The sequence below is a fragment of the Microtus oregoni genome, unplaced genomic scaffold, assembly GCF_018167655.1.
Source record: "Microtus oregoni isolate MIOR12 unplaced genomic scaffold, Mior012 000023F_ref0000262, whole genome shotgun sequence".
In the NCBI taxonomy this organism is placed as follows: Eukaryota; Metazoa; Chordata; class Mammalia; order Rodentia; family Cricetidae; genus Microtus; species Microtus oregoni.
In genome coordinates this window covers 27391037-27417163 of record NW_024543082.1, presented here as the reverse complement: position 1 = coordinate 27417163, position 26127 = coordinate 27391037, and the positions used below count along the sequence as shown (strand labels likewise).

The 26127-nt window shown below is 39.5% G+C and overlaps 2 protein-coding genes across 4 annotated transcripts in view; one reads left to right on the top strand and one right to left on the bottom strand.

The window, feature by feature from the left end:
* The window catches only part of Filip1l (filamin A interacting protein 1 like), an 85475-nt gene extending 60465 nt beyond the window's left edge, over positions 1-25010 (bottom strand). For both annotated transcript variants that reach the window (XM_041673011.1, XM_041673010.1), the window contains exons 1-3: positions 24768-25010; positions 23857-24030; positions 18957-19135 (exon numbers count right to left, since the gene is read on the bottom strand). In XM_041673011.1, the coding sequence (XP_041528945.1) occupies positions 18957-19135; positions 23857-24030; positions 24768-25010 (596 nt within the window). The remainder of the gene's footprint in view (positions 1-18956; positions 19136-23856; positions 24031-24767) is intronic.
* The window catches only part of Cmss1 (cms1 ribosomal small subunit homolog), a 292416-nt gene that overhangs the window by 67834 nt on the left and 198455 nt on the right, over positions 1-26127 (top strand). The gene's annotated exons all lie outside the window — the stretch shown is intronic.

Below are 26127 nucleotides of genomic sequence, written 5' to 3'. Positions count from 1 at the left end.
GCCTTTTTGCAGAAAATAGGCTTAGTCTGCCCACCATAGCCACTCTGTTCCCTGTCATAACGCCGCTTTCCCTGGGCATACAAAGAATCTTTGCCCTTCCTGTACTGGGTCACTTTGTGGGGTTGGTGCTTGCCACATTTCTTGCAGAATGTCCAGTGGGTCTTAGGAACGTTCACCATGTTGGCAGGTGCGATATCGGCACAGAAAGAAAGAGGGAAGGCCCTTTTGGTTCCTAATCATAGATTGATTTTTTTTTTTTTAGTGGGGAGAGAAAAACATTGTTTTCCAATCTAGTATTTGTAACTGTATTTGCTAGTTTTACATACATAGTAAGTTTGTTGTGTGTTTGGGTTTTTTTTGTTTTTTGTTTTTTTCTGTTGTTTTTGCTTTGGTTTTTTTTTTTTTTTGGTTTTGGTTTTTTTTTTTTTTTTTCTCTACAAGGCAGTATTTTAGGCACTGGAGGTTTTGAATGACAAAATTTAAATAGGGATTTTAATATTCCATTAGTATAAATAGAAGAACCTTCCAAATATTAATCTTTGTTAGCTGGCTATCTTCTTCCTATTCCAAACCTAGGCCCAGGCCACAAATTTCTTTGATATTTTAAATTTTCGTTTGTGATCATTTGTTAATTTTTAGTCAACCTCAGGTTCATGCCTATCTCAACTTCCCTTCACTGTAGTGACCACCTACTGGTCTTCTCCAGGACTTGACTCTACTTGTCATGTCTAGTTCCCACATCCCAATCTGAGCGTCTTTAATCTCACTTGTCACTTCCCCTCCAATTTCACTACTTCCCTGAGTGACCAACCCCCGTTTTCCTTTGCAAATCCCTGGCAAGTTCTTGAAAGAGCAGTGCTATTCATGGTCCACATCCTCGCCAGCCTCTGGAAGGAAGTCTGGACTCACCGCTTTCCACCCAGATGAAATTGTTCACTGCAGTGTGGTAGGTGAGTGACTTCATTATCACATCCAGCAGGTTCTCTTTGACATCCTCTGCCCTTTCTGTACCTTTTACACAGCTGACTACCTACTGAATCCTTAAGATTTTTTTCTTTTGGCTTCCAAGATGCTGGCCTGTCTCATAGAGCAATTCTTTCCTAACACCTAAACACTGGTCTCTTCAGACGCTCTCATAAAATATTCTTTGCTAACTTCATAGACACTGGCCTCTTTAAATTCTGTGTCTAAGAGATTCTTTTCTGGTTTCTTCTACTCTGAATATAGGCTGCTGCCACTAGCACAACTCATTCATCTGTTCTCTATCCCACTACCCACTTCATGACCTCCTCCATACTCTTAAAGCTTTCCCGTTTTTGTTCAAGTTCTCAAATGTTTATCATTAGCCTTTGCTTGCCTATGTTCTATCTCACCCTTGTGTGCGCATACTCTGGGAGGCCTCTCTGGTTCCTCGACCGAACACTCCAAAGTAAGCTCATCAGCCCCTGCATATCTTCCAGCCATGTCAGCAATACTCCAGACTGTGGAATCCAGCTATTCTCTCTGCCCCAGTTTTAGAATATGTGGTGTAGCCTCTTTCTTTATGCACCTTCCAGTTTCTATCCATTTCCCTTTTTGGAAGTAACCGCCATTTTGACCTCTGTTACCTTAGATTATTTCTGTCTGTTTTGGATAGAGCTTGGGTGGACTCATAGTAATGGAATGATGTGTCTATAAATAGGATTTACAGTCTCTAGGAATGTATGCAAGTTCTGCCCGTTCTACTTCCTCTTAACATTTAGTAATGTCTTTTTTGAGACAGGGTCTCATTCTTTAGATCATGCTGACCTAGAATTCACTAGCCCAGGCTAGCCTGATAATCTTGGCAACTGAGCCTCCTGAGTGTTTGGATTATAGTGTGAGCCACAACACCTAGATGGTAGTGTCCTTTTGATTTAGTCTTTCTGGTAGGGATGAATAGGGCTTGGGTTTTGTTTTGTTTTATGGTGGTTTGAATGGGGTTCAGTTTTTCTTTTTCCAGTGCTCAAGTGGGACCTAGAGCTTTGTTCATGCAAAGCAAGTACTCTTACTATTGCGGTGCTATTACCATCAACCCTTGCTTTACTATTGATGCATATTTCCTTGAGAATTAACAATGTTGAGCTCACTCTTCACAACCTTATTGAATATCCTCTTTCATAAGGCATCTCTTCAAATATTTTTCTTTTTCATATTGAGTTACCAGTCTTATTATTGTTATTGTTTTATGATGTTGTTTACATATTCTAAGTCTTTGTTAGTTGGATATTTTCAAATAGATATTATCTCTCAATCTTTGGTTTATCTTTTATCCTGTTAGTTTTGCATTTTATTAAACAGAATTTACTAATTTTGATGAAGTCCATTTTTAATCTTATAATTGATAGTTTGTGCCCTTTTCAAGAAATAGTATCATTCAAATTTATGAATATAAAATTGAAATGCAGGGCTGGAGATAGAGTTCAGTAGGTCAAGGTTTGCTGTCAGTTAGTAACATGAGTTCAGTCCTTGGCCCCACGTGGTGGAAAGAGGGAACAGATGAGTTGTCCTGGATCCATTACACACTACACTGTAGCCTTCATCCTCCATCCCCAAATCTCACCTCCACCAAACTAAGCACATTGTAATAAAACTTGAGATACAGAAAGTTGCAGATGTACTAAGATCACAGCAGACTAGTTACACTTAAACTTCAACTGTTTGTGTCCTCCTACCCTCAGCCAGACACTTCTAGCTTTTCCTACTCTGTGAAGCTGTTATGTGAATTTGGGTTACATCAGTGAGGTGTAAAGAGAGATGATAATCTCTAACTTGAAGGCAAGATGCTTTTTGTGTACTTTGCCCTTTCCCCTCATTTTCCATATCCCAATCTTAAAATCATTTCTCTCTTTTTATTTATTCTTTCAAATATAATTCATTGTGATTACAGTTTCCCCTCCCTATACTTCCTCCACCCTCCCCATCCCCAGATCTACTCCTCTTGTTCCCCTTCAGAAATGAACAGGCCTCCCAGGAATATGGACCAAACACAGCATAACAAGATGCAATAAGACTAGGCACAGACCCTCAAATCATGGCTGAATGAGGCCACCTGATAGGAGAAAAGGATCCCATGAGTAGGTAAAGGAGTCAGGGACACCCCAAATCCCACTATTCGGAGTCCCACAAAAACACCAAGCTAACAACCATAACATGTAAATATCATTTCTCTTACCCTAACAACAACAAAATAATTCACAGGCACCAACCAGTTAGTTTATACTGTAAGTACCCTTCAACTCCGATCTGTTGTTTTTGCTCGCATTACATTGTATTACTACCTTTGTGCTGCTGAACTGCATCTCAGCTGCCTTTCTCAGTCTCACAGCAGCTTGTTGTTCTTTGACCACTGTGCCATTGCAGCCTTTGATTCCACTACTTTTCCTAGACTCAAGCCAAAGTGTACTCTGCACTGTTTCCGGAGTTTGGTTACACTTTTTCCCTAATCTCCTTCCTTTATATCATTGGGCTTACCTATAATGCTTTCTGTTTCCCATGCTCTTGTTTTCTGTCTATTTGAACTGTGCCTGTCTTTCAAGAAGCAGCTTATATGCTACCTTTCCACAGGCCATTCCTGGTTCTGTAATCAATGATGACATCATTTTCCATTACCCAGATGCTTTCCTGCCTTTCAGGATCTAATGTGGATCTAGTACATTGCATGTGGATGGCACTCAATAAATATTTTGAAATAAATGGACAAATGAACTACATACTTGAATTTTTCAGAAGCTGAAAAATTGATTTTTCTAATTGAATTTTCAATATTTATATTGAATATTAATATCTGGTCCTTTAATGAACATGGCCAGGGATTTAAGCTCAGACTACACTGGTTCCCATGCCTTCTGTCTGAGTATAATTCTGACTCAACACTTCTCACACAGAAGATTTGCTCTGTTGTATCATGTCCATCCTCCATAGCATGGCTCCTGCAGTCATGTGTCTTGATCCTAGCTGCTGACATAGATGGCCGTGTCCTCATTTGACCCCGCGGTAACATGACCTTCTTGGCTATTACATAGTAAAGAAGAGGTTTGTGTGGAACAAGAGAATCTGCTTCTATTCCAGGCAGATGATTTGACTTAGACCACTATTTGACAACTGGCTTCCCTTGTGTTCTCTTGGCATCCTGAAAGAACATGTGAACCATATTTGAAATGCCACTGTGCTGACACCTTTGACCACCACAATCAGGAACCTACTTTATCATGTTTAGGAACTGGCCCAGAAATCTGCATTTCTCAGTATCTCTCCTGGCAAATAATGGTGATCACCTAGGTTGGGGCACCACGGCAGAGAAGGGTTAAATCTACCTAGATTTAGGAATTGGACCTTCGACCTACTTTCCTGCACAGTGGCTACCAGTGTGACCTTGGGCAAGTTACTAATGGTCTTCAGAATGTCTAAGCATACAATAATAGCACCCATTCAGAGGGTTATGGTGGAGACTAAATGAGGTAACTCATCTCAGACCCTGGGAGTGTTTGCAGCTAACTGTAACGGTTGCCTTTTCAGCTGTTAGAGCCAGTTGTCCAGTTCTTTGTAAGGGGTCTTTGTGTGGTTTTTATATAGAATATACAAAATAGAACCTAATGCCCCTATAACAAACAAAAATAAATCCCGTTATTTCTTTTTTTTTCCCTCAAGATGAGATTTTACTGTGTTGTCAGTATGAGTGAACCTCCTGCCTCAGCTTCAGGAGTGCTAGGAGTACAGGCAAGAGCTGTCACGTGCATATGAACCTTTGGTCTTCCTGCCTCCTCTTTCCTAAGTGCTTAGATTAGAGACATAAATTACATGCAGTGCTGGGCATGGCGCCTAGGGCAAAGCAAGCATGCTATCAATTGAGCTGTATCCGAGTCCTTAGTCTTTTGTGAGGTACTCTGCACCTCTTTTTTCACTACACCGTTGCAGAGAACTGTTTACCTGCGGAATTTAGGAAGCCAGTGCTGTAAGGCAGCATTTCCAGAACAAGATGGTAGTTAAAGTGCCTGGAAGCAGGGACTTCAAGCTGTGGATGTGAAAATACTGAGCATCTTCTCGTGGAATTACTCCCTCGCCTGACTCAGTAGCAGACACAGAAGGAAGAGAAGTGTTTTGAGCCAGGCTTCATTATGATGGTGAAACCGATAAAATAAATCTTAGTTTATATTAGTGTGTGTGCATGTGTATGTGCACACACATGGGATTGTGTACACTGTGAAGGCCTGAATTGGAACCGTTGGCAGGAAGTAGGGTAGAGGCAGGGAAAGTTGCCAGTATCAAAAAGTTTAGGACCAGTCAATTGTTCCCTAATTATTTCTTAAGCTTTTGCTCCCAAGGGTGGTAATAGTAAATAATAAAATATCTAAGTTTGGAGCAGAAATGTGAGCCTGGATCAAGGTTTCTTTTAGGTGAAGCAACATTCTCAAGGGCAAGAGATATTACAGTAGAAGTATTGGGAGACTTCTTTGTACAAAGAAGTAATAATATTCCAACAGTGGGCTGTTAGAGGAATCTTTTTACATCTTGGCCCATGTTGTCATTCATCTCATAGGTTAAAAAGTCCCCCACATTGCAAGTTTTAGTTAGCTTTTGTAACTCACAGTTGCTATCAGGTCAGTTAATTTAGATAACTTTGGCATGTGCTTTTACCACATTTTTATTGCATTTGCATTCAACTGCCTATTGAATTCTCAGGTTGCCTGCAAAGTAGGTGATGAGAGCCTTGGTCTGCAACCCCTTTCCTGTTCTTTCACTGGAGTGAACCCCTCAGACTCAGAGTTCATTTATCATTGTCAGCCAGAGCTGTCGTCATCCAGCCAGAGTGAATGAGAAGCTTTAGTTCTCTGGGCAAGAAGTCTGTCCTGAGCCAAGATTTTAATTAGGAATAAGGCTGATTAGTTAATAGTTCAAGGCTTCAGTTTCAGATCAACTTACATTAATTGCTCTTTATATTATTAAATAGTCTTAACTCTCCAGAATCCATGAAGTTTTTAATAGAGTTTATTTATATATAATTTCTGTTATTTAACTCAGATGAACTTAAATCTAGTCTAAAAACCTGTATGGATTTCAAAGCTCACAGAGGATTAAAAGCTATAAAAACTCAAATAACTTCATCCAGTGAGCATGTTTACCTAAATGTGTCATCAAACTTCTCAGTTTTCTGGTTAGAAAACCGGTTTGGAATAGCCTGACTCACTGTGGACTGATAGAATGCAAATACACTCAGAATTCTCTCAGCAAACCTAATGCAGAAACAGAGTTCTGTGAGCTCTTAGAGGTGAGTGCCCAAACAGTTTCCTTTAACAGTCCCAGAGAAGTGTGAGGCTAGAAAGCAGAGCACAAGAAATCTGCCCTGTTTGCAGGTGGAACTCATGTCACTCTTCCCTCGAGTCGTCCAATAAACTTGGAGTCCAACTCAAAAGATGGCCAAAGACAGGATAATATATCTAAGTGAGGTTAGCTGAGTTGCTCTTTCTGAGGATGGGGATACAGACTGGAATGCCCTCTGGCAGAGCTCGGACACATTTAAAATAAATAGATGCCCCTGTCCCTTTGCTTTTTCATTAGGTTATATTTCATTGCCATTTGCTCACATGTTGCTGTAATTAGTTAATTTTAGGCCAGGCAAAAAGGATTAGGTAGCATATTACAGCAGCTCCCTTTTTATGATTTTGGATAAAATGAGATTTAATTTTCCATTTGCTGCAGCCAAATGGAAATGTATTTCTCCAGTCTCATTTTGCTATAAAGTCATTATCAGGAAGTGGTACAGTAATAGGATGGCAGACTTGCAATCCGCTTTTAAAGAGCTCTGCTTATAATGGTGTTCTGGTTGTTAGTCTTGTTGCAATTGTTTCTATTCTTAGATTCCCTCCAACTTTGGCTTTAGACACTTAAAATGCAATTTTTTTTATATACTGTGAATGCTCTGACAAATTGGGGTGTCAGGATGAGACTTTTTTGCATGGTTTGAGTTCAGAATAAAGGAGAAAATCAGGTTTGTGGAACACAACCTAACGTGTTGCTATCCACAGATTGTCTTTCTTACTTCCTTTGTATCTGTGGGTATAATTTCTGCCAGTTAAATGACTTCAAGCTAGTTGCTGCCTATCAGGAAGTTTTTATACCCACTCCTACAGAACTGATCATTCCTCTAAATCAGCAATTCTCAACCTGCGGGTCATGACTGAGGCTGGGCCGACCCTTTCACAGTGGTCACTTAAGACCGTCTGCGTATCAGATATGTATATTATGATTCAAGCAGTAGCAAAATTCCAGTTATGAGGTAGCAACACAACAATTTTATGGATGGAGTCCACAGCATGAGGGACTGTGTTAAGGGTTAAGAACAACTGCTCTAAAGTCTTCAGAATTTATCAACATGCTCTTTCTTCTCCTCTCCCTCCCCTGCTCTCCCTCCTTCTTCCCTTCCCTCCCCTTCATTTCCTCTTTCCACTTCTCTTTTCCTTCCCCTCTCCTTCCTTCTTCCCTCCTTCCCTCCCTCCCTCTCTTCCTTCCTTCCTTCTTTCCTTCCCTTGTATACTAGGCTGATCTTGAGCTCACTGTATAGCCAAGGATGACCCTACACTTCTGATCCTCCTGCTGCCTCGCAAGTGCTAAAATTTCAGTTTTGTGCCATGGTGTCCAGTTTATGTGGTGCCAGCGATTGAACCTAGGACCTCACACATGCTGGACAGGCATTCTACCAACTGAGCTACACTCCCAGCCCAGTAAGGGTTCTTTTAAAATACACATTCACAGAACTATTAACACATAAAATGTTAGCAATAATTCTGTTGTTCCGTGTATTCTGCAAAATATTCAGATTTCCATTCCCCCCTTCTCTCCCTACCCAAGTGTTCTCAAATCATGATTCAAATAAAGCAGGTGTAGTCTAAACATGCCTATAATCCTAACACTCAGGCAACATCTCAAGTCAAGAACAATGCATAATATGCCCTTAAACATAAAACAATTTAAATAGTTCATGCACTAAACTTTGTTGGAATCTCTAAGTCTATTTAACATGTTACCTCTCTTATTCTTTGTTTTGTTAATGATACAAGGTTGTCATATAGAATTCTCACTATGTTGATTGTGCCCCTGTGATCCCATTCTGTCATGATTATCAAAGTCTTCAGGCAGTGAGATTTTGACTATTTTATATTTATATATGTTCAAATTGGAATAACTTTGATGTTTCTACATTGATCAGGGTAGAAAAGTCTCTTTTCTGTGTTTTTCCTTTACTTGAATATATTCTTATGTTTATTAGGGGACAGAATGCCTTGACTATCATATTTGCCAAAATGTAATGTATAATATGCTAAACAGAATTAGACATTCCTTATTTTTAATTAAAGAACACAGAAAGCACATTTCACCCTCGTAAATTCTGATTGTGTTACTTCTGGAGCTGTTACTGCTTGTCAGGCATTTCAGTTATATTCATGGTGTTTGGGAAATTCATGAAAGTAAACAATTGTATGTACATGATAAATAATGAGAAAAAACACGGAAGGGAGCCAACAGTAGAAATGGGGTTAAATACGTTCACCAAGGATTGTCTCCTGGCCCGATCTGATTACCCCCCCCCCCACAACCAGAGCTCCTAATACCACATTCTCTTGAAGATGTACTATAAGCTTTTGGTTTCTCTCCTTGATTTTAGTAGTTGAAGCAGGACCCAGAACAGGACGGACAATTTATGCACATTAGTTGGGAGCTTAGCCTGTGGTCATAGCATCTTTTGACCCATTTTCTTCATTACATTTCCATGTGTGTTATCCATGCCAACTGAATGATGAGAGGAGGAATTTGGTGAAGTGGTCCTTAAATCTCATACTATGAAACAAAGCAGACTTGTTAGAAACATGTAAGGCCAGTAGTGAGTGTTGTTTATTATTGCAAATACGTCACATTCTAGGAAATGTGAACTAGGAGCATGAATTTGGCCTTAATGGCTTGATGTGGAATTTGTAAATAGAGGAGAGCTTCAACCTTTCAGAGAAGCATCAGCAGAGGTGACATTCAAGAAGACTGCTGACATTATGTCTGAAAACTGTATTTGGTGGAGAATGCAGGTGAAAATACACTGAAATCATATTAGCAAGATCAAAATACTCCTTAGAGAAATGTTATTATCTTTTAGTGATATTTTTTTGATGAAGTACTAGGGCTTTTCCTCCATAAATAATTCTTCAAAACTCATAGCCCAAGTCAGTAGGAGAGTCTGATTCATCTCACTGACATTCCCTTTAAGCAAGCTTTCACATCATATGTTTAAATGAGGTCATAGTCAAGATTATTCCCAGATAAATTTATAAAGCATACACTGAGAGACTCTCCATTATTGTTGTTAGTAGAAATGTCTACAGCTGGCCTTTTAGCTGTGTGTTTCAAAATCCTTAAATAAAAGAGTTTTATAACTTTGGCCCAGTAATCTACAGTTAAGAATTAATCCTAAAGCAACAATTAGGAGTTAGCATAAATTAATTGGAGTGAGGCTATCATAATATTCTTTATAATAAAGGAAAGAGGAAGGAATCTAAATGCTTACAAAGGGTGCTCTGTTAAATTGTAATATATCTACATGCTATAGTTAAGAACTTAGGACTATGTTCTTGATATTTTTGTTAGTGAAAAATTATAGGACACAAAAAGTATATAACTGGAGTGGCTATTTAAATTTTGTTTCTGTGGCTTTTTAAATTTTGGTGGTTGCTGTTATGTTATATATAACTTCGGAGTCTCCTTTTGGGGTTATCCTATCCTGTAGTTCCTTAATAAAGTGCCCATCTGCACCATCTGTCTCACACTTATTCTGCTTTTCTCATTACAACTGATTGTCTTATATTCTGTTCTCCCACAACCATGCTAATTGCAAGGGCTAACCTAGGAGACGAGGTGAGTGGAAAACCATAAAAAAAAATTAACCAGAAACACAAAGATTGCCTGTCCTCTCTCATGTGGATCTTAGCTAATAATGTTTATAGCTAATAATGGTATGTAGGGAGTAGGAATGGGTATAGCCTGTAAAACTAGACAGACTGTGACAGGAAATAAAAGGTGTTGAGGAAGGGGGATGCACGAACGTGGGAGGGAGTTGAGTGAAATGATACAGAGTGGGTCGGGGGGAGAGAAGAAGTGAAAGAAGGGCCAGCAGAAGGTTTGCTGAGAATGCCACAATGAGACCTAATATTGTATACGGCAATTAAATTTCTTAATTAAACTTATGTTAATGTTTTAATGCTTTAAAATGTACATGAGAAGACCTATGAAGTAAATCAGAAGTAAGTCCACTTTTCTTAGAGTGGGAATGTGTGATGTTGTGCGGTTCAGTTCAGGAGAGAGGATGCAATAGTGTGTGGAGTCTTGACTGGTGATAGGCCAGGGTGGAGACCTGTGGTCTTTTACACTTAAAGCTATCACCCTAGGTGAGTGACTTTTGTACATGTGACAGGCTGTGTGCTTCTCAGTACCACCACACTGAACATTTCTGCTCATGTAGAATGACTTCCCCCAACGGTACCTCATTGGTGTGAGGTTTAAACCAGAGGTCACTGAGCACTGTTCTACTTCAGCTCATTGTTCCGTCCTTTTAGGTTATTAGACAGTGTCAAAGGACCGCTATGCTGAAGTGCAGCTGTGACTCCGCCTCCTCTGTATCCCATTTTCATCTGTCTCTCACTCCTCATTGCTCCTGCTTACATCTGTGTCTATCTTGAACAGCATTTTCCTTGATGGTTCGCGTTCACATCCTCAGAGCCAAACCAAAGATCTAATTAAATTCTTGACAATCTTCAGAATTCCCCATGGCATGGCCCAAAATGTAAACAAAGCACTCTGAAGACAGACAGCTGTAAAGAATGTAATTCTGTTGCTTAATTGTATGTGTCCACTTGATTGGACCATAGGATGCAGATTACTGGCTAAGCGATAGTTTGGACTGTGTCCTATTTATCGAGTAAGTTATGTTTGAAGAGGAGACTGAGTAGAGTATCTGCCCCTCCCCAGTGTTGGTGGGCATCATCAACCTTTTAAAGGCCAGAACAGAACAGAAAGTCAGGAGAAAGGTGAATGACGAACCATCAGCCTGCACTGAGCTGTGTCACTTTTGGATTATAGCACTTCAGACATAGCCTGGAATTTGGACATCTGCTCTCAGGTTTTCAAATTGCATTGCTGCTTTTCCTGGCCCAACAGTTTGCAGATGGGAGACCATGCGACTGTATAGTATTAGTAATTATGTAGGCCAACATATTGCAATAAATGTCTTTCTGTGTGCATAATATGTATCTATATGTAATGGGTGCTTAATATGTATCTATATGTAATGTCCCATTTGTCTGGAAAATGCTTCCTAATTCAGTGGCAGTCTCTATTATTATACTGCCTGTGTAGGTTGTAACTTAGTTATTACAATGAAATCCATGTATTTTTTTTCCCTTTAAGTAAGTTCAAGAACAATTTTATTGGAATTTCAGAGAAAACCAACAGGGAAAGCAAGCTGAAAATCTTAGCAGCTGCCAAGAAGAGGGAGATTGAAAAGAGGAATGAGCTAGACATGTCTTTAAGTTAGGGTCCCAGAAGGCAGGCAGGTGTGGCAGAAGTGGGTAGGGAGCTTCAGAGTATCCTGGAAAGGATGCTTTAGGCAGCAGATGAAGAAAAGAGAACAGGAAGAAGGAAAAAGACAACATATTACACTTTTATGAGTAAACAGCTTTATCAGGTATTTTCTTTACACTTTCATCAGAAAACAGCTGCCTGACAGAGGCTCCCTATGCAGCAGCTGGAGAGCCACATTATCTATTTTTTTATTTGTTTGCTTTTTTGTTTATTTATTGGTTTCTCAAGACAGGGTTTCTCTGTAACTTTGAAGCCTGTCTGGGAGCTCACTTTGTAGACCAGGCTGGCCTCAAACTCACAGAGATCAGCCTCTCTGCCTTCCTGGTGTTAGGACTAAAGGTGCATACCACTACCACCCAGCCCACTTTTCTTTTAACTGGAAACAGGGTCTTAAAGAGATACCTTGTTCAAGGTCAGATAGTGCATTAGACTGGACACCTTTCTCCAAACCTCAGCTCTCCTGCCCCGAGTTTCTGCTGTTAACTCAGCTCTCTTGGGCCTTCTGTAAGGCCTGCCTGTGCATTGATACTACTCATCACTGCCAGTCCTTCCAATCCTGATAGCTTGATATGTTTGTATTCACATCTCAAGGGTTAATATACTCTTGGGACAGTTTACTTGCAAGTTACAGATTCAGGACACAGTTCAATTCCAACATACAACCTTGATTTCTATGTCTGAGTCTGTAATTTTCATTGTGCGCTGCTTTACTACTCTTCTTCCTCTTTGTATTTTATGGCCTGAATGGAAGGGAACCTTGGTACATTCAGTCTTTAGATTCCTCCTTTACAGGGCTGTTAAGCAAGAAACTATGAGCCAGTCAGTAGATATATTTACCAGTACTGATGTATTTTCTGAATTAAGTGCTTTGCTGGCTATAGAATAGTCAACAGTTCTTAAATTCCTCTTTGCCTGAACCTTCATAATTCTGCAACTTTAGTTTCTATACCATAAAATTAGCAGGTGAGTTCTTCCTGAATTACCCATAAATTATTTTATGACTCTTTTGCGTTTTCAACTGTATTGTGGTTAGGTTGTCATTGTCTTCTGGATCTCCTGTAATACCAAGTCCAAGGTTTGGGTACATAGTGATGATAATTCTAGAGAGAGTAGCATTGAGTATATTGTTAGGAGATCTGTGATGTGGGATTCCCCTCTGTATGCTGTGGGATTCCCCTCTGTATGCTGTGAAGAGGGAGATCCCACATCAGACCTGACTCCAGCTCTGGCTATGTATTTATTCAACAACAAGATTTTTGGACTTCTTATTTGGAACTTAGTAGATCCCCCCCCCCGGCTTTTTCAGTTCAAAAATCAGAAGGTTGATCTATCTTCATCATAGGTCTGTTCTAGCTCAAATTGTAAGATTCTGAGATTTCTGTACCTTTTGTTATTTACCTGACTACTAGTGCTTTAATTGTAGCGGCACTATCAAGATTAGAAAGGTTATAAATGTCCCAGATTTGCAGATGGTATTAGGTTTAGTTTGGAACAGTGAAGTACACTGAAATCCAGATGACCTTTAAGAGTGGAAATACTGATTTGCAATTGGAAGTTAACAGTAGAGGCATCCTCACTCTTACCAGCATCTGTGACTGGCTGACGTGGCCCAAGTTCTCACATCTTTAAGCTCCTAGTTCGTCATTGGACCACACTGTGTTGGTTAGGTTTTCTTTTAGACTGCTTCTTAACATCCCTAGTCTTTTGAATGGGCTAAATTTGCTAATCATTATACAGCCAATTTTACATTTAAAATCATTTGTGAAGTTTAGCTTAGCTTCCTGGGAAGGAAAAACAATCAAATAGCATCAGTGCTGCATACAAACTCTAACCTCTCTAATTATGTGGCATGTATAAAAACCGCCGAATTGTGCAGTGACATGGATATGGTTTTGTGGTGTCTGTTAAAAGCTAAGCTGTGATGTAGACTCTTAAATGCGTATTTGGTGTTCATGAAGTAATTCCATCTCTGCATCCCTGCATAGCTCCTCTGCTAGGTATCAAGTGGGGTGTATGAAGAGAAGATTGATTACACAGTTCTGTATAGAGTACATTACCAAAATATGTATTTATGGTGGGTCTCCATTTTGTTCTGACAAATAACTGGATATCCACGACAAAGGTCAAGTGGAGAGCTGTCATCCACTTTACTACTTGCTGGACATAGTCTAGAGAATATGTAATACAAATAACTCCTTCCCAGAAAACTGAAAGGAAATGATTGCATTTGTATGCGATTTAGTCTACAACAATAGTTTAGTGTGCATGAAATTTAAGACTGCTGGCTTTCCAAATATTACTTTTAAAAGGTGAAATTTTAAAGCATTGTATCAGGGTGTTTTGTTTTGTGGGATATTGGAAAAGCTGACATTTAAGACAAAAGATGTTAAAAATCCTAACGGTCATAGTTTTGAGACATAAAATTCTCTGATGAGCTTGTTGATTTCTCTTGAATAGTTTGCCATGTTATTTTACTATATGGTGACTTTCTTCCGTATATTGAAATGTCTTATATGCCACACAATTTCAAATCTACTGTAGTGTCTGCCTTTTACAGTAATGAGGAGATGAAGCTCTCCCTCAACCCCATGAGTCTCTTTTATAGGATTGTCTTGTGGCCAGCATACAGTTATATGTTTTTAATGAACCAGTGAGTGACGGGTAAGCCACAGTAGTAAGCTGAGAGCCTAGGTACTTAACTCAGTTAAGTAAAAATTTAGATATTGATATATTCATTATTGTTGTGTTTCAAGGGATTATATCCAAAGCCTCCAGAGAGTTTTGATGTTTTTGGAGAGGAGTTGAAAGTTATCTAATGAGTCAGTTAACAGTAGGATCAAATAGGACTCAATATTTCCATGATCTTGCCTGAAGCAAGTCTACAATAATAGGAATAAAGTTTCTTCTTGTCAAAGGAAGGGGTAAAAGTGGTTTGTTATTCACTAAAACCTAACAGCTAAGGAGTAGAGTGTGATTAAATCACCAACCTTGAAATGACCCTCCTCCCTGAATGTAGACCCCTGTTGACCTTCCTCCCTGAATGTAGACACCTGTTGACCTTCCTCTAGGAGTCAGGATGCCAAAGTCAGTCACTGGCTAGGACAGGAATAGGAAGTCAATATTCTTGTGATGCCTTCCTGGTGTTGCTCCTAAGAAGCTAATGCAAGTTTCTGGTCTGTAAAGTTGAATTATCACCCCTAAATGACTTGGCCAAAATACTCAGAAAAGTAATTTAGGGCTTTAGAAACATGTAGGGTTGAAACCACACTTTTATGCAATTGCCGTAACAATATTTGCTTCCTGCCTTAGCTCTTTCAGGGGCATCAGTACAGTAATAGATGTGGTTTGCTTTAGTCAGAGAGTGAACGTCTTTTCAAGAAGACTCTTTTACTCCTTTACATACCCCCCCCCCCCCATTTACACTAAAGAAAAATTCTGCAGGCCTTTTTTTTTTAAGTATTCACTTATGGGAAATTTTTACAAAATTACACTGACTGAAAGTGATTTTTGTTTGGCTTTCTTGTGAAGTCATCCAGAAAGGCCAAAAATTACTGGCATTGCTTTTGTGTAAAACTTTTCACATAGACTCCATTTGTAATTCAGCCAAGTATATATAACTCAGGTCATCAGCGACACACATACTCAACAGAACTGGTCACTAAGCAAAAAGCTGTCATGAAACATGGTGTGATAAGGTAGTGTGGACCCATCAAACTATGCAGATTACAGCTAGGGAATCTTTATGTTAACAAGCGTGATTTTCAGGACTGATCCCTGACCCCTCCCACCCTCAAGTGGGGAAGCCAATTGCTTACTGATTATGACAGCGACATCACTTGGCAAACATTTTGGCCTGAACTCAATGTGTGACATCAGGCTCCTTTAGGCTTTTGCACATAAAATGAATTCTCCAAAGAAAACACAAAGCCTGAACCTTCATTTGAAATCCATTATAGTATCCTCTAAGGGCTCATTAATTACCTCAGTAATATCTTACTTAATTTTTTTTCTGTGCATATATTAACTAATACTTAAATGCTAAACCCTCACAATGTTTTTTATTTTCAGACTTTTAAGTCAGATAATCTTTTGTAGCTGTTCTCACCCAACCCCCTTTTAAGTGGGTTTATATCTTTTGTTTCACTGTAGAATGCAAGCCCACAAGTTTTCAAGTGACTTACATCACCTTGTGGAAGTAAACAATACTCTTTGTTCCTCTAAGGAAAGTTAGTCTTGCTTTGTGAAGGGGTGACTGTCACCACAGTTTAAAGAGTTCAGTGATAACATGTTGCCTTTACATCCCACTTGAAATGAGACACTGATGTTTCATTTTCTCTTTTGTAATCAAGTGCTGTGTGTGCTTACCTGAAACCCTAGAGTTTCTCCCACTGGAGTTTCCCCCTTTTCCTGTTAGGTGGTGTTCACTCGGAAATCTCATGTTCGTGGCCTTAAAGTAGGTAGGTATCGGTCATGCCACAACAGGCTTACAGCCTCCTTGCATCAGCCTGGAGCAATTGTTGAGGGGGAATGTACCAACAGTTCCAAGAGACAGGAACTGGATGTGCAGACAAGGGAAAGGAAGAAGTTTCAGTGTGTTATGTGAGGAGAAGGTAAGTTTGATATTCTCACACCCAGATCTTCCCATTTGGAAACTTTTCCTTGACAAATGGAAACAAATGAATCCTCACTTATCTGTTACACTGGCTAAGCAGGGGATGAGCAGCAATCTAATTTAGTCCCCATTTCCACTTCTTTGCAGTGCCTGTTCAGTTTGATTATCCTTTAAGACTTTGCATCCTGTAAGACAAACACTATCCACTGAACTTCTTTAGCTCTTGTGTGACCTGTAGAAATGCCATCGTTAGCAGACTGATTCCAAGGTATACACTTGACTCTTTCTTTCCCTCTAGCCTGTGCCCTCTTTTCACTGGTCTTTTCTTTGCATTTCTGAGCTATTCCTCTTTGCTTTCTGAATTAAGCAACCATATCCATCTGCCTCCCAGGGTTCCAGTGTTACTGTGGATGGCCTCCCAGCCTTGCTCCAGAAGATGAGCCATGGGAACATGAGAACCATGCCCCATCCGTTAGCCTTTCACATTCTCAGCCAGAATCTCTGTCATCTTGCCGTAGTATGTGGTCAGCCCCTGGAAGGGGACAGCCTGCACCTCTTTGTTCTCTGACCATGGTCAGTGAATGTTCACGATAAGGAGAGATGAAAGAAAGTGTCAGTTAGTAGGTTAATGCCAAGACAGTATGGCAGCCAAATGAGGCCACTAGTGCCAAACCACAGGGGTTCAAATTAATACTTAATATCATTGTCTCATTGACCAGGAAATCGTATATTTATAATGTCTGAGTTGAATCTTCGCTTGGCGCCAAATATCTTGAACTTTTAAAATCTGTTCTTGCAAATATCTCCGAGTTCATGAGGTTCAAATTTGCTAGGACATCTCTCACCTTTGTCCTCATTTCTCATGTATAAAATAAACCTCCTAGAGGGGGAATAGAATGGGTATAAGAACAGGTATTCTTAAGTGAATGTTGACCATGAAATTATCTGAAAAGGAATGAGACTTCACCATTAGTGGAGACATTGATAGAACTTTAGCTTTCTAGCTAAAATACTAACTGGAAATCTATTGGCCCAGTTTGGTGGTGTAAGCACTCAGGAGGCTGAGACAGGATTGGCTCACGGTCAAAGTCAGTCTGCACAACACAACAAGACTGTCTCAAAAACAATACAAAACAAAACAAAACAAATACTTGAATAAAGCAGTTGAGATTGCTAGTGTTTTGGAAATGGGATCTCACAGATCATGTTCCTGCATTATTCCGATTGTTAGAATTTAGTGTCAACAGTGTGACTCTTGCACATGTAGAAATTGATTTCTCAGACAGTGTCGTGCGGAGTGGTCCGATTGCCCTTTTGTGTAGTGGGGATGTCCACACTGTTGATGCTGATGCAGAGTAGGTCAAAGTTGAACAAGTTACCAGCCCTGTGTATGTTAATAAAAGATTTGTCAAACAAACTACTTTTGAGAACATACTTCTCAAATACTGGTTCACACCTGGAACAACTATTCTCAGCCATTGTTCAAAGCTTTGTACTGGCTTCTCCCCATGTCTTAGTGGTATGGCCCTTTAAGTTCTTCTGGTGTCTTCGATGTCACAAGATCTAGTGCATTCCCATGTTTTTTGTTCTGTTTTGATTTCTTGTTTGCTTGTTTTCTGATTGACTGCCCACTCATTTTTGTTTGTTTGCTTTGTTCACATTTTTCCTTAGTTTCATGAACTTTCTCTTCTTTCTGGTTTTTCCATCCTTGGACTGCTTTTCATTTTGTTGTTGGTTTGGTTTGGTTTTTGGTTTTTGTTTGTTTTCTCTTTTTTCTTGGCTTTCTTTACTAAGTTCCCAGAAAACAGATAAGCACTGATTTTAGGGTTCCATTGTCAATATTTTTTCTCCTGATGACTCCTACACACACAGCTTTAACTGTTACCCATTGCAAATTCACACATAAACCCATACAGACCTGTATTTCTGCCATAGGTAAAATTCATACATATATTTTTCTTCTAGATTTTGGAAGTCACCAAAATCTGTGTCCTATTTCCATATTCACAGCTTGGTGCATAGCCAGAATGCCAGCTGAATAACTACTATGAGCAGTGTGCATCTCTTCAGTCTCAGCAGTTGCTATGTGGACTCTCCATCCTAAATATTTCCTGTTTACACCCTCATCTCCCTTATCTGGGCAGTTGCCTCCAAAGCAGGTTTCCTGCCTCCAGTCGTCAGCTCTTGCAGTCTTTCCTCCATGCTGCTTTTATTGTTCTTTAAGAACGCATACCTGCTGACCTCACTTTCCTTCTCACAGTTCTCTTATTGTCTCAGTCGTGCAGACACTGCGTGCTCTGAGTGTTTATGGTGGGCACCTGACTCTCCTTTTCTCGTCCTGCCCTTGCAGCCTCTTCTGTAGCTATGGTTGGCTTCCCTCAGGACCCAAGACATTTCTTCCACACCACTTGCTCCTACACATATTTCTCCTCTTACATTGAAAATCATTTGGAATGTTTGATTATGGACAATTTCTCCTAGTCTTTTATGCAGTTTTCTTAGAGGACTGGGAATTCAATATTTATATTTCCATAATTATTATTGTACTGTATTGACAATGCCTTTAGATATGTGTTTCCCTCACTTTGGACCGTAAGGTCTTTGAGACCAGAATGTGTTTCATTTTAACCCTTATAGTACTTCCAGCCCATAGTAACATGTAATACCAAAGCAGAAGGGTCATTGTTTCGTCCAGTGCAGCTCTTACCTTTCACACTCCTGTTCCAACAAGTTAATGAATTCATCGCTCCTCTTCATATATTCTTTATGTTTTTTCTTCTCTTCCTCCATCTCCATTATGGTTTGCCTGTGAGACTTTTCTACCATTAAAAGTTGTTCCAGAATTCGTCTGTGAGAGTCTTTATGCTTTTCTATGACTTTATCCAACTACAAAAAAAATGCATTTATTGCCTGTTAATTACAAATTACTCAGAATACTTCCATTAAATGCAAGATATAACTGATAAAATACTGATTTTTGCTTTGTTTTATCATGTAAGTTTAAAAATATTGTGGCTCATTATGAATTTAATGCCAACTACCATTTTATAATATTTTAGGCACATCTTAAAAGACATACAATTAACTAAAAATCCAGACCACAAGCTAACTAAGTTATTTGGTGGGGGGAAGCAGAACTAAGAAGTTTTTTAGAACCCAGTGAACTCCCTCTGACTTCTAAATTCTCACATGGGCTGTTCAGGTTTCTTGTGCAGGTTTGTCACCTTTTAAAAAGAGTTGGTTATATTATTCTTGATGATTTTTAATAAACTTGGTCTGTCATTTTGTGAACACTGAAACATATAAATTGTGTTGCCTGCCTGCAGAGGCATTGCTAACTAATATCTAGTTTCTGAGAAGGTGGTCTTTTTTTTTTTCCTAAAAGAACATTTTAAACCACTTTATAGACATCTGAAATTTTCATCTTAGTGCCATGGAGAAACCAGGAGAGATTTGATATTTGAACTGTTAGTGTTTTATTTTCAGTAAGAAGATGAGATAAATGCATGGAAAGTTGGGAACAATGTAAGTGTCTGTATCAGTAACTACTAAAGGTGATCAGAGTGGCAGCCCTCTCTCAACTAGCTTTGGAGAGTGAAGCTGAGGATGAAAACAGCAAATACTTGTAAGCTCTTTCAGGGGCCAGCAGAAGTAGTACTGCCAAAGCATTATTTACTGTAGAGAAGAGCTAAGTAAGCTGGTTTTAGAATTTAAGAGTCAAATAATGAGAATATTAACCTATTAATAGTACAGTGCTGTAGGGAAAACATTCAATTAAATTTGATCCTTGAATTAGATAAATATCTAAAAGTAGCTTGCTAAATGCAAAAGAATAAAATAAAAATGTATCTGTCCTTAGATAGACACTTACAACTGCTGGATGTGTGCTTTAACTTTAGCCACCCAGCATCCATACAATATAGGTTTAGATGAAAGTCTTTAGATTATACAACACCATGTACAGTGAATATATACTATGAAAATTTTCTTTTAAAAGAAAAGCAGTCATATAGTAGATCATCATCTAGCTTGTAATGAATTAAAATAAAAACTTTATTCACTCTAAAGACAGGATATAGATGCATGAAGTCTTGCTTTCTAGTGTGTTTGTTCCATCTCGTCTAATGATTAGTGGTTTCTTCATCAGAGACTTGAGAGAAAGGCTTTAAAGACTTACTGCCATGATTTGTTACATAGTCTGCTGACACTTCAGTGATCTCTCCTCTAGTTCTTCCCATTCTTTCCTTATGACTGATAGTGCCAACTTTCACCAATGGGAATACGCAGGCTCTATTCCAGTATTCTCAACTTGTGGGTTGCAACCCCTTTGGGGGTCAACTAGCAAGTATTTATATTACAATTCATAACAGTTGTAAAACTGTAGTTATGAAGTAGTAACAAAACTAATTTTTATGGTTGGGGTTACCACAATATGAGGAACTGTATTAAAGGGTCACGGCATTAGGAAAGTTGAGAACCAAGACTCTAGTCATAGTCAACTGTATCCTCTGTCACAATGATCCTGTTTTCATTTTGCTATCCATTTTTCCCAGCCAGCTTTGAGCCACATTAGTTTCAGTCAGGTCTTAGCACACACACTGATACTAGATTGCTAAGACCTGGGAGCTCTTTTCTCCTTTCCCCCCAAAACTTCTCTGTTCCCCACTCACTGCTTTAAAGAACTGTTTGCTTCCTCATATCAAAGCCCAATTCACATTCCATCACTCTAGAAGGATGGTTTGAATTTCCTATATGTTATCCAGTGCAATCCCCAGACAGCTTGTATTCTCAGAAGAGCAATAAAGGAAAAGCTGTTGCATAACAACCTCTTAGAGAAGATGCTCCCTGCAAGAGTCTTGTTGATTCTGGAGATGCTTTGGCTTGTATTTGAAGTCTTATTTCATGACTTAATTATTTGGTATGCCTTTTAGAAGACATGCCAGTGGTTTTTGCTTCAGTCTCTTCTCACTCCTGACAGATCATACAATGAACCGTACACATCCTGAGTGGTGGGACACATGGGAGTTTGGCAAAGTCACTTCCTAGTTTATACTGCATATTCTTCATTTATAAGGTAAAAGGATGGACTTAATGATTTCTGGGATCAAGACTGTTGCCTTAATTTTTACAAGGGACAAGTATTTAAGTGTCTCTTCTGTCATTTGCATGCCAAGGTCTTATGCTTTCACTCATGTATCACCTAGGACTGTTGTGAGACACTGTATCATGATGTGCTGAAGGATTATCAGAAGCTATCCCTTTCTCTGTTCTATCCTTCCTTGTAGTTTGCCGGATAGGAAACAGCAATACTTGTTAGCCATTTCTGTGGACACCAGGATAGGAAATTTAAGAAATAGCTTTCCAATGTTTACCGTACAGTGATAACTTCCAGTTAATCAGCCTGACTCCTGCCCCTATACAATCAAAACCCTTCTGATAATTTAATGATATAGTTTCACAATATAGTCTTCATTATTGCTGGAGATAGAATTTGACTATGTTCCATCTGATTAATCCCAACTCATCCTTTGGATCTTGACTTCTTGGTTCCTTTTGCATTCTTCCTCCCTTTTATACCACCTCATAGTAATCTGTGCTGTAGTTGCTTCTTATGTCATCTGGCCTCTCTTAGATAGTATGCATCCTGGAAGAAGGACTCGTGACGATCTTTATACATTAGCTTTTCAGTACGTGTTAATTAAGTGAATGAGTGCAGTGAAATGTAGAAGGTAAATTCTGTAAAATCTTTATAAATCGTCTTAAGACCCTGGTGCTGAAGTATCTTTGACGCGCTAAATGTTAAATTTTCTGTGATGACTTTAAAAAGAACTGTTAATACATTAAGCATACTCCAGTATCTTTACAAATCAATTTCTAATGTAGAACTCCAAATTCTAAAGAAGCACAAAGTTTCAAAGTTTATGCAAAGAGTTCTGGTCCTTTCCTCCCTCCTTTCCATACTCTACCCCCAAACCAGTCCTATCTTGTAGGGGAAGCCCAGCCCAATGGGGGGTGTGTTCGCCTCGGGCTAATGTTTACGTATAAATCTGGCCAGTGTGAGCCCCGTGGGTCCTTTTTTGTATTTCCTGCCCATCGCTGGATCCCTGGTGTTGTAAGCTAGCCCTTCATTAAAATTTGCTGTTTCATATTAAGCTAGCCTGGTTATTACGCCGCATACACTTTCTTTTCTCTGGCTCACTGCCCCCACCCCCCATACTCCATTCTCCATTCTCCTTCAGTGTTCCTCCCATGTTCTCTAGCAAAAGGAAGTGTTCTTGTAATGTATTTTTTCCTTCATGTGCAAAGAATGTTGCATTTGTAAAGCAAGAAGGCAGTAGAACACCAGGCAGTGGTGGTTAAAAAAAAAAAAAAAAAAAAACTTTAATCCCAGCACTGGGAAGGGTGAGGCAGGCAGATCTCTATGAGTTCAAGGCAGTCTGGTCTACAGAGTGAGTACCAGGACCAAAACTACAGAGAGAAACTGTGCCTCAAAAAACCAGAGAGAGACAGAGACAGAGAAGGAATAACTTTCAGGGACATTGCCATTTGATGAGTTCTGTTCAGGATATTTGCACGAGCCATCAGTTTGCATCGCACCTCGTGTAGCTGGTGTGTTTGTCAAACCTAGCGGAAGCATGCAGGGAGCCAGGATAGTGTTAACACTGTTGACGCGCATGCAGGCTCAGTTCCTTTTGTTTAAAATTTGGATTAAAGCATAAATCAACAGACTTTGGGTGGTCTCATCCTCATCACTTAGAGAAGTACATTCACATGACCAAACTACTTCAGAATTTGGCAAGGCGGTATTCTTCTCTCATGATATTCCCAAGACAAGAATAGCAAGAACATTAGAGCTCAATCTTGAACTAGATTGCCAGAGAAGTGGGGGTGGGGTCTAAAACTTGCTTTTATTCTCTCAGCCTTAACTCAGGTTCTCAGTTGTTTACTTTTATAAAAATGAAAATTGTGGAAGTTTCCACTCAGGTTTCTGAGGGAAACAGAAGAGTAAGAAAGGATGCCAGGGCTTTAGGAATTTCAACATAGAAAAAGGAGCAAGAAGCACTTCATCTCTGGGTAGGGGTGGCCATGTATGGGCTGCTTACCCTTGCCACTACAGGATGCTGTGGGCAGTAGAAAGGTCTTTGTTGTCAGTAGATGTTTGAAGGACAGATGCCATCATTTTAAAACTCAATCTCTTGGGCAGTTTAGGCCGTTTCTTTTTATTTAATGCTTGAACTTTCTATGACATAAAACCTTAGTGTTTAATACCTTGATGATTGAACTCGATAATTTTTATTATAGTCTGGATAGACTTTAAGCCCCCAAAGAAATACATATCCTTGCAGGATTCATATGTATGTGTATTCTTCCAATTTATGTTTCAGTCCTGATAGTGAGAAACGAACCAAGTGCATCTCAGCCGTCATTCATCTTTCTCCCCCATTGACCTTACAGTGTTCATCTTTTTGGGTGGGTTTGAAAAGCATTAGGAAATGACATTGTGAGCTGAAAGGGAATGCACATCACCACTACTTGCTAAGGCCCAGTCTCCTGGCTGACAGGCGTGCTTCTGCCATTTAAGTGCCCATGCCTACTGTGGTACCAACCTCATTCATTGGTTTCTCATAGATGTCCTCCTGCCAGGGGGCAGATTTTGCTTGAAAGGCATCTCTCTGGAGAGCCTCCAACACCTTCTTTGGCGTGACAAACCCATATTGAGCTTCCAGCAAAGCCAAGTCCATTTTTTCAGCCCTTAAAATGCCTATGACTTCATCTCGAGCCTGGAAGAACAAATAGTATTGCAGAAAGATTACTTATCTGCCCCAGAACTCAGCACATAGTCTCTTGTGATAATTGGTGGTATTTCTTATCTCTTTCAAATATAAGTGAACCATATTTTATTATAGTAATCTTTGGGGAAGGAAACAGAACTATGTCCCTTCATCCTTTTTACTAAACACCACTTACACATTATCAGTATTTTACAAAATGATCACTGTACTACATTGGGGGAAGGTTTCGTTGGTCTCTAATGGAAGATAAGATACCCCTCAGAGGACTGTCTTTTGAGCTTTTAGAAGTTAGGAAGTAAAATTCGTCTTATGTATAGCAGCTGTTTTTAGGTTTTTATATAAATAAAATGATTAATAATGCCGAGGAGCCAGTTTACATGGAATGTGGAATGCTTATTGTTGTTTAAACCAATCCAGAAGTCTTCTGGCCCGATTGTTGAGATGTGCCTGTGAGCTAAGGCTCCCAAGCCGCATGAGCAGAGGTTGTGACCTTTCACAGCATTCATGCCAACTATATGTCATAATGGCGACCCGTTTTTAGATGTGATTGATTGTAATTGTGTTTTGAGTTGGTAGAAGAGAATTCTGTTTGTGTAGTAAATGTTTTGCTTTTGGGTATACACAAGTGTGAACCACAGCTATTGATTTCTTTAGCAGCAAGCACACCAAATTCATAAGCCGGCTTCCCCTTAGATCAAGGAAGGACTGGCCCCAACCCAGCTGACCTGCAGTTCTCCCTCCAGAATGCTGAGTAGAAATAGTAAGTCATCTCTTGAGAGGTCTTCTGCTTGGTGGCCTTTGCCAGTGTGTGACTTCTCTGGCGTAGGGTGTGGAAGGACCCCATCTGTCTCACTAGAGGGGTCTTTTTCTTGTTCTCTGTGCTTCATGTCCTGGAGAGTGGGGAATTTGCTATGTCTTGGGAAATGCTTTGGGGCTGAGCCCTCAGTGTTGCTGCTTCTGGAACGCATTCTTCAAGGACTGGAAGAAGAGAAGACAATTTGTAACTCTTACTAGAAGTAGAGTTTTATAAGTACCGATTACTGCTCTAACAACTCCACACTCTTGTTATATTTGACTTGATCTTTCTAATATGTAAACAGAGAAGGGTATTACCAGATTCATAAATCACCGTCTTATTTACACTTCTCCTTTTAAAGTCAACATTTTAAAAGCTTGTTCTGCTGTGATTAAAGCCACTTATGTCCATGGGTAAACAGCCTGTGTTTGTACTTCGTCCACCACACATTCCACTACAAGAACCTCGGTCATACCTCCAACTGTGGCCGAGTGCTCACTTACAAGGAGGCATACTTAACCTAATTGTAAAAGGATGAACTTGCTAATGATTTGTCTTTAGTTTACATTATTTCCTTTTGAAGTTGTTTGTTGTTGTTTTTTTTATGTATGTTTTTGCCTTCTTAACTTCTTAGCTTTGGCACATTAAGATAGGAACACCGAATGTCTGCTAGAGAATACTTTTGGTTACTTTGTTTTTAAGGCAGAGTTTAGTACTAAAACCATTCAGGCCATTCCTTGACTGTATTCCTCATAGTCTACCAAAATTCCAGAAGTGTCATTGAGCTAAGTCACAGCTTCTATTTGCACTCCCGTCTGTAAAATAGAGGCACCAGTGCAGATCAGTTGACTCCATGGACTCCAAGGACGCGTGGACTCCATCTCTGAGGTTACAGCTAGCCAGATTAATTGACAACAAGAAGAAAAAGCTCTTTCACCTTTGAAACAGGTTCTGAGCAGTCTCAAGCTTATAGTGGACTCCAGTAACTCACAGAAAGATACATTTTTGATTTTGGTTTTGTTAAGGCAATATCTTCACTATATATAGAACTCATTATGTAGACCAGGCTGTCCTCAAACTTGTGACAATCCTCCTGCCTCTGCCTCCTGAATCCTGGGATTACAGGTACAAGCTACCATGTCTAGGTAGATTTTTCTCTCTCTGCTCCTCATCATTAAATCACTGGTACTTACTTTCTGTACATAATAATAGCCTTTAAAATATAAGTGGGGGTGATGATATGATGTGGGATTCCCCTCTGTATGCTGTGAATATTATTAGTTAATAAA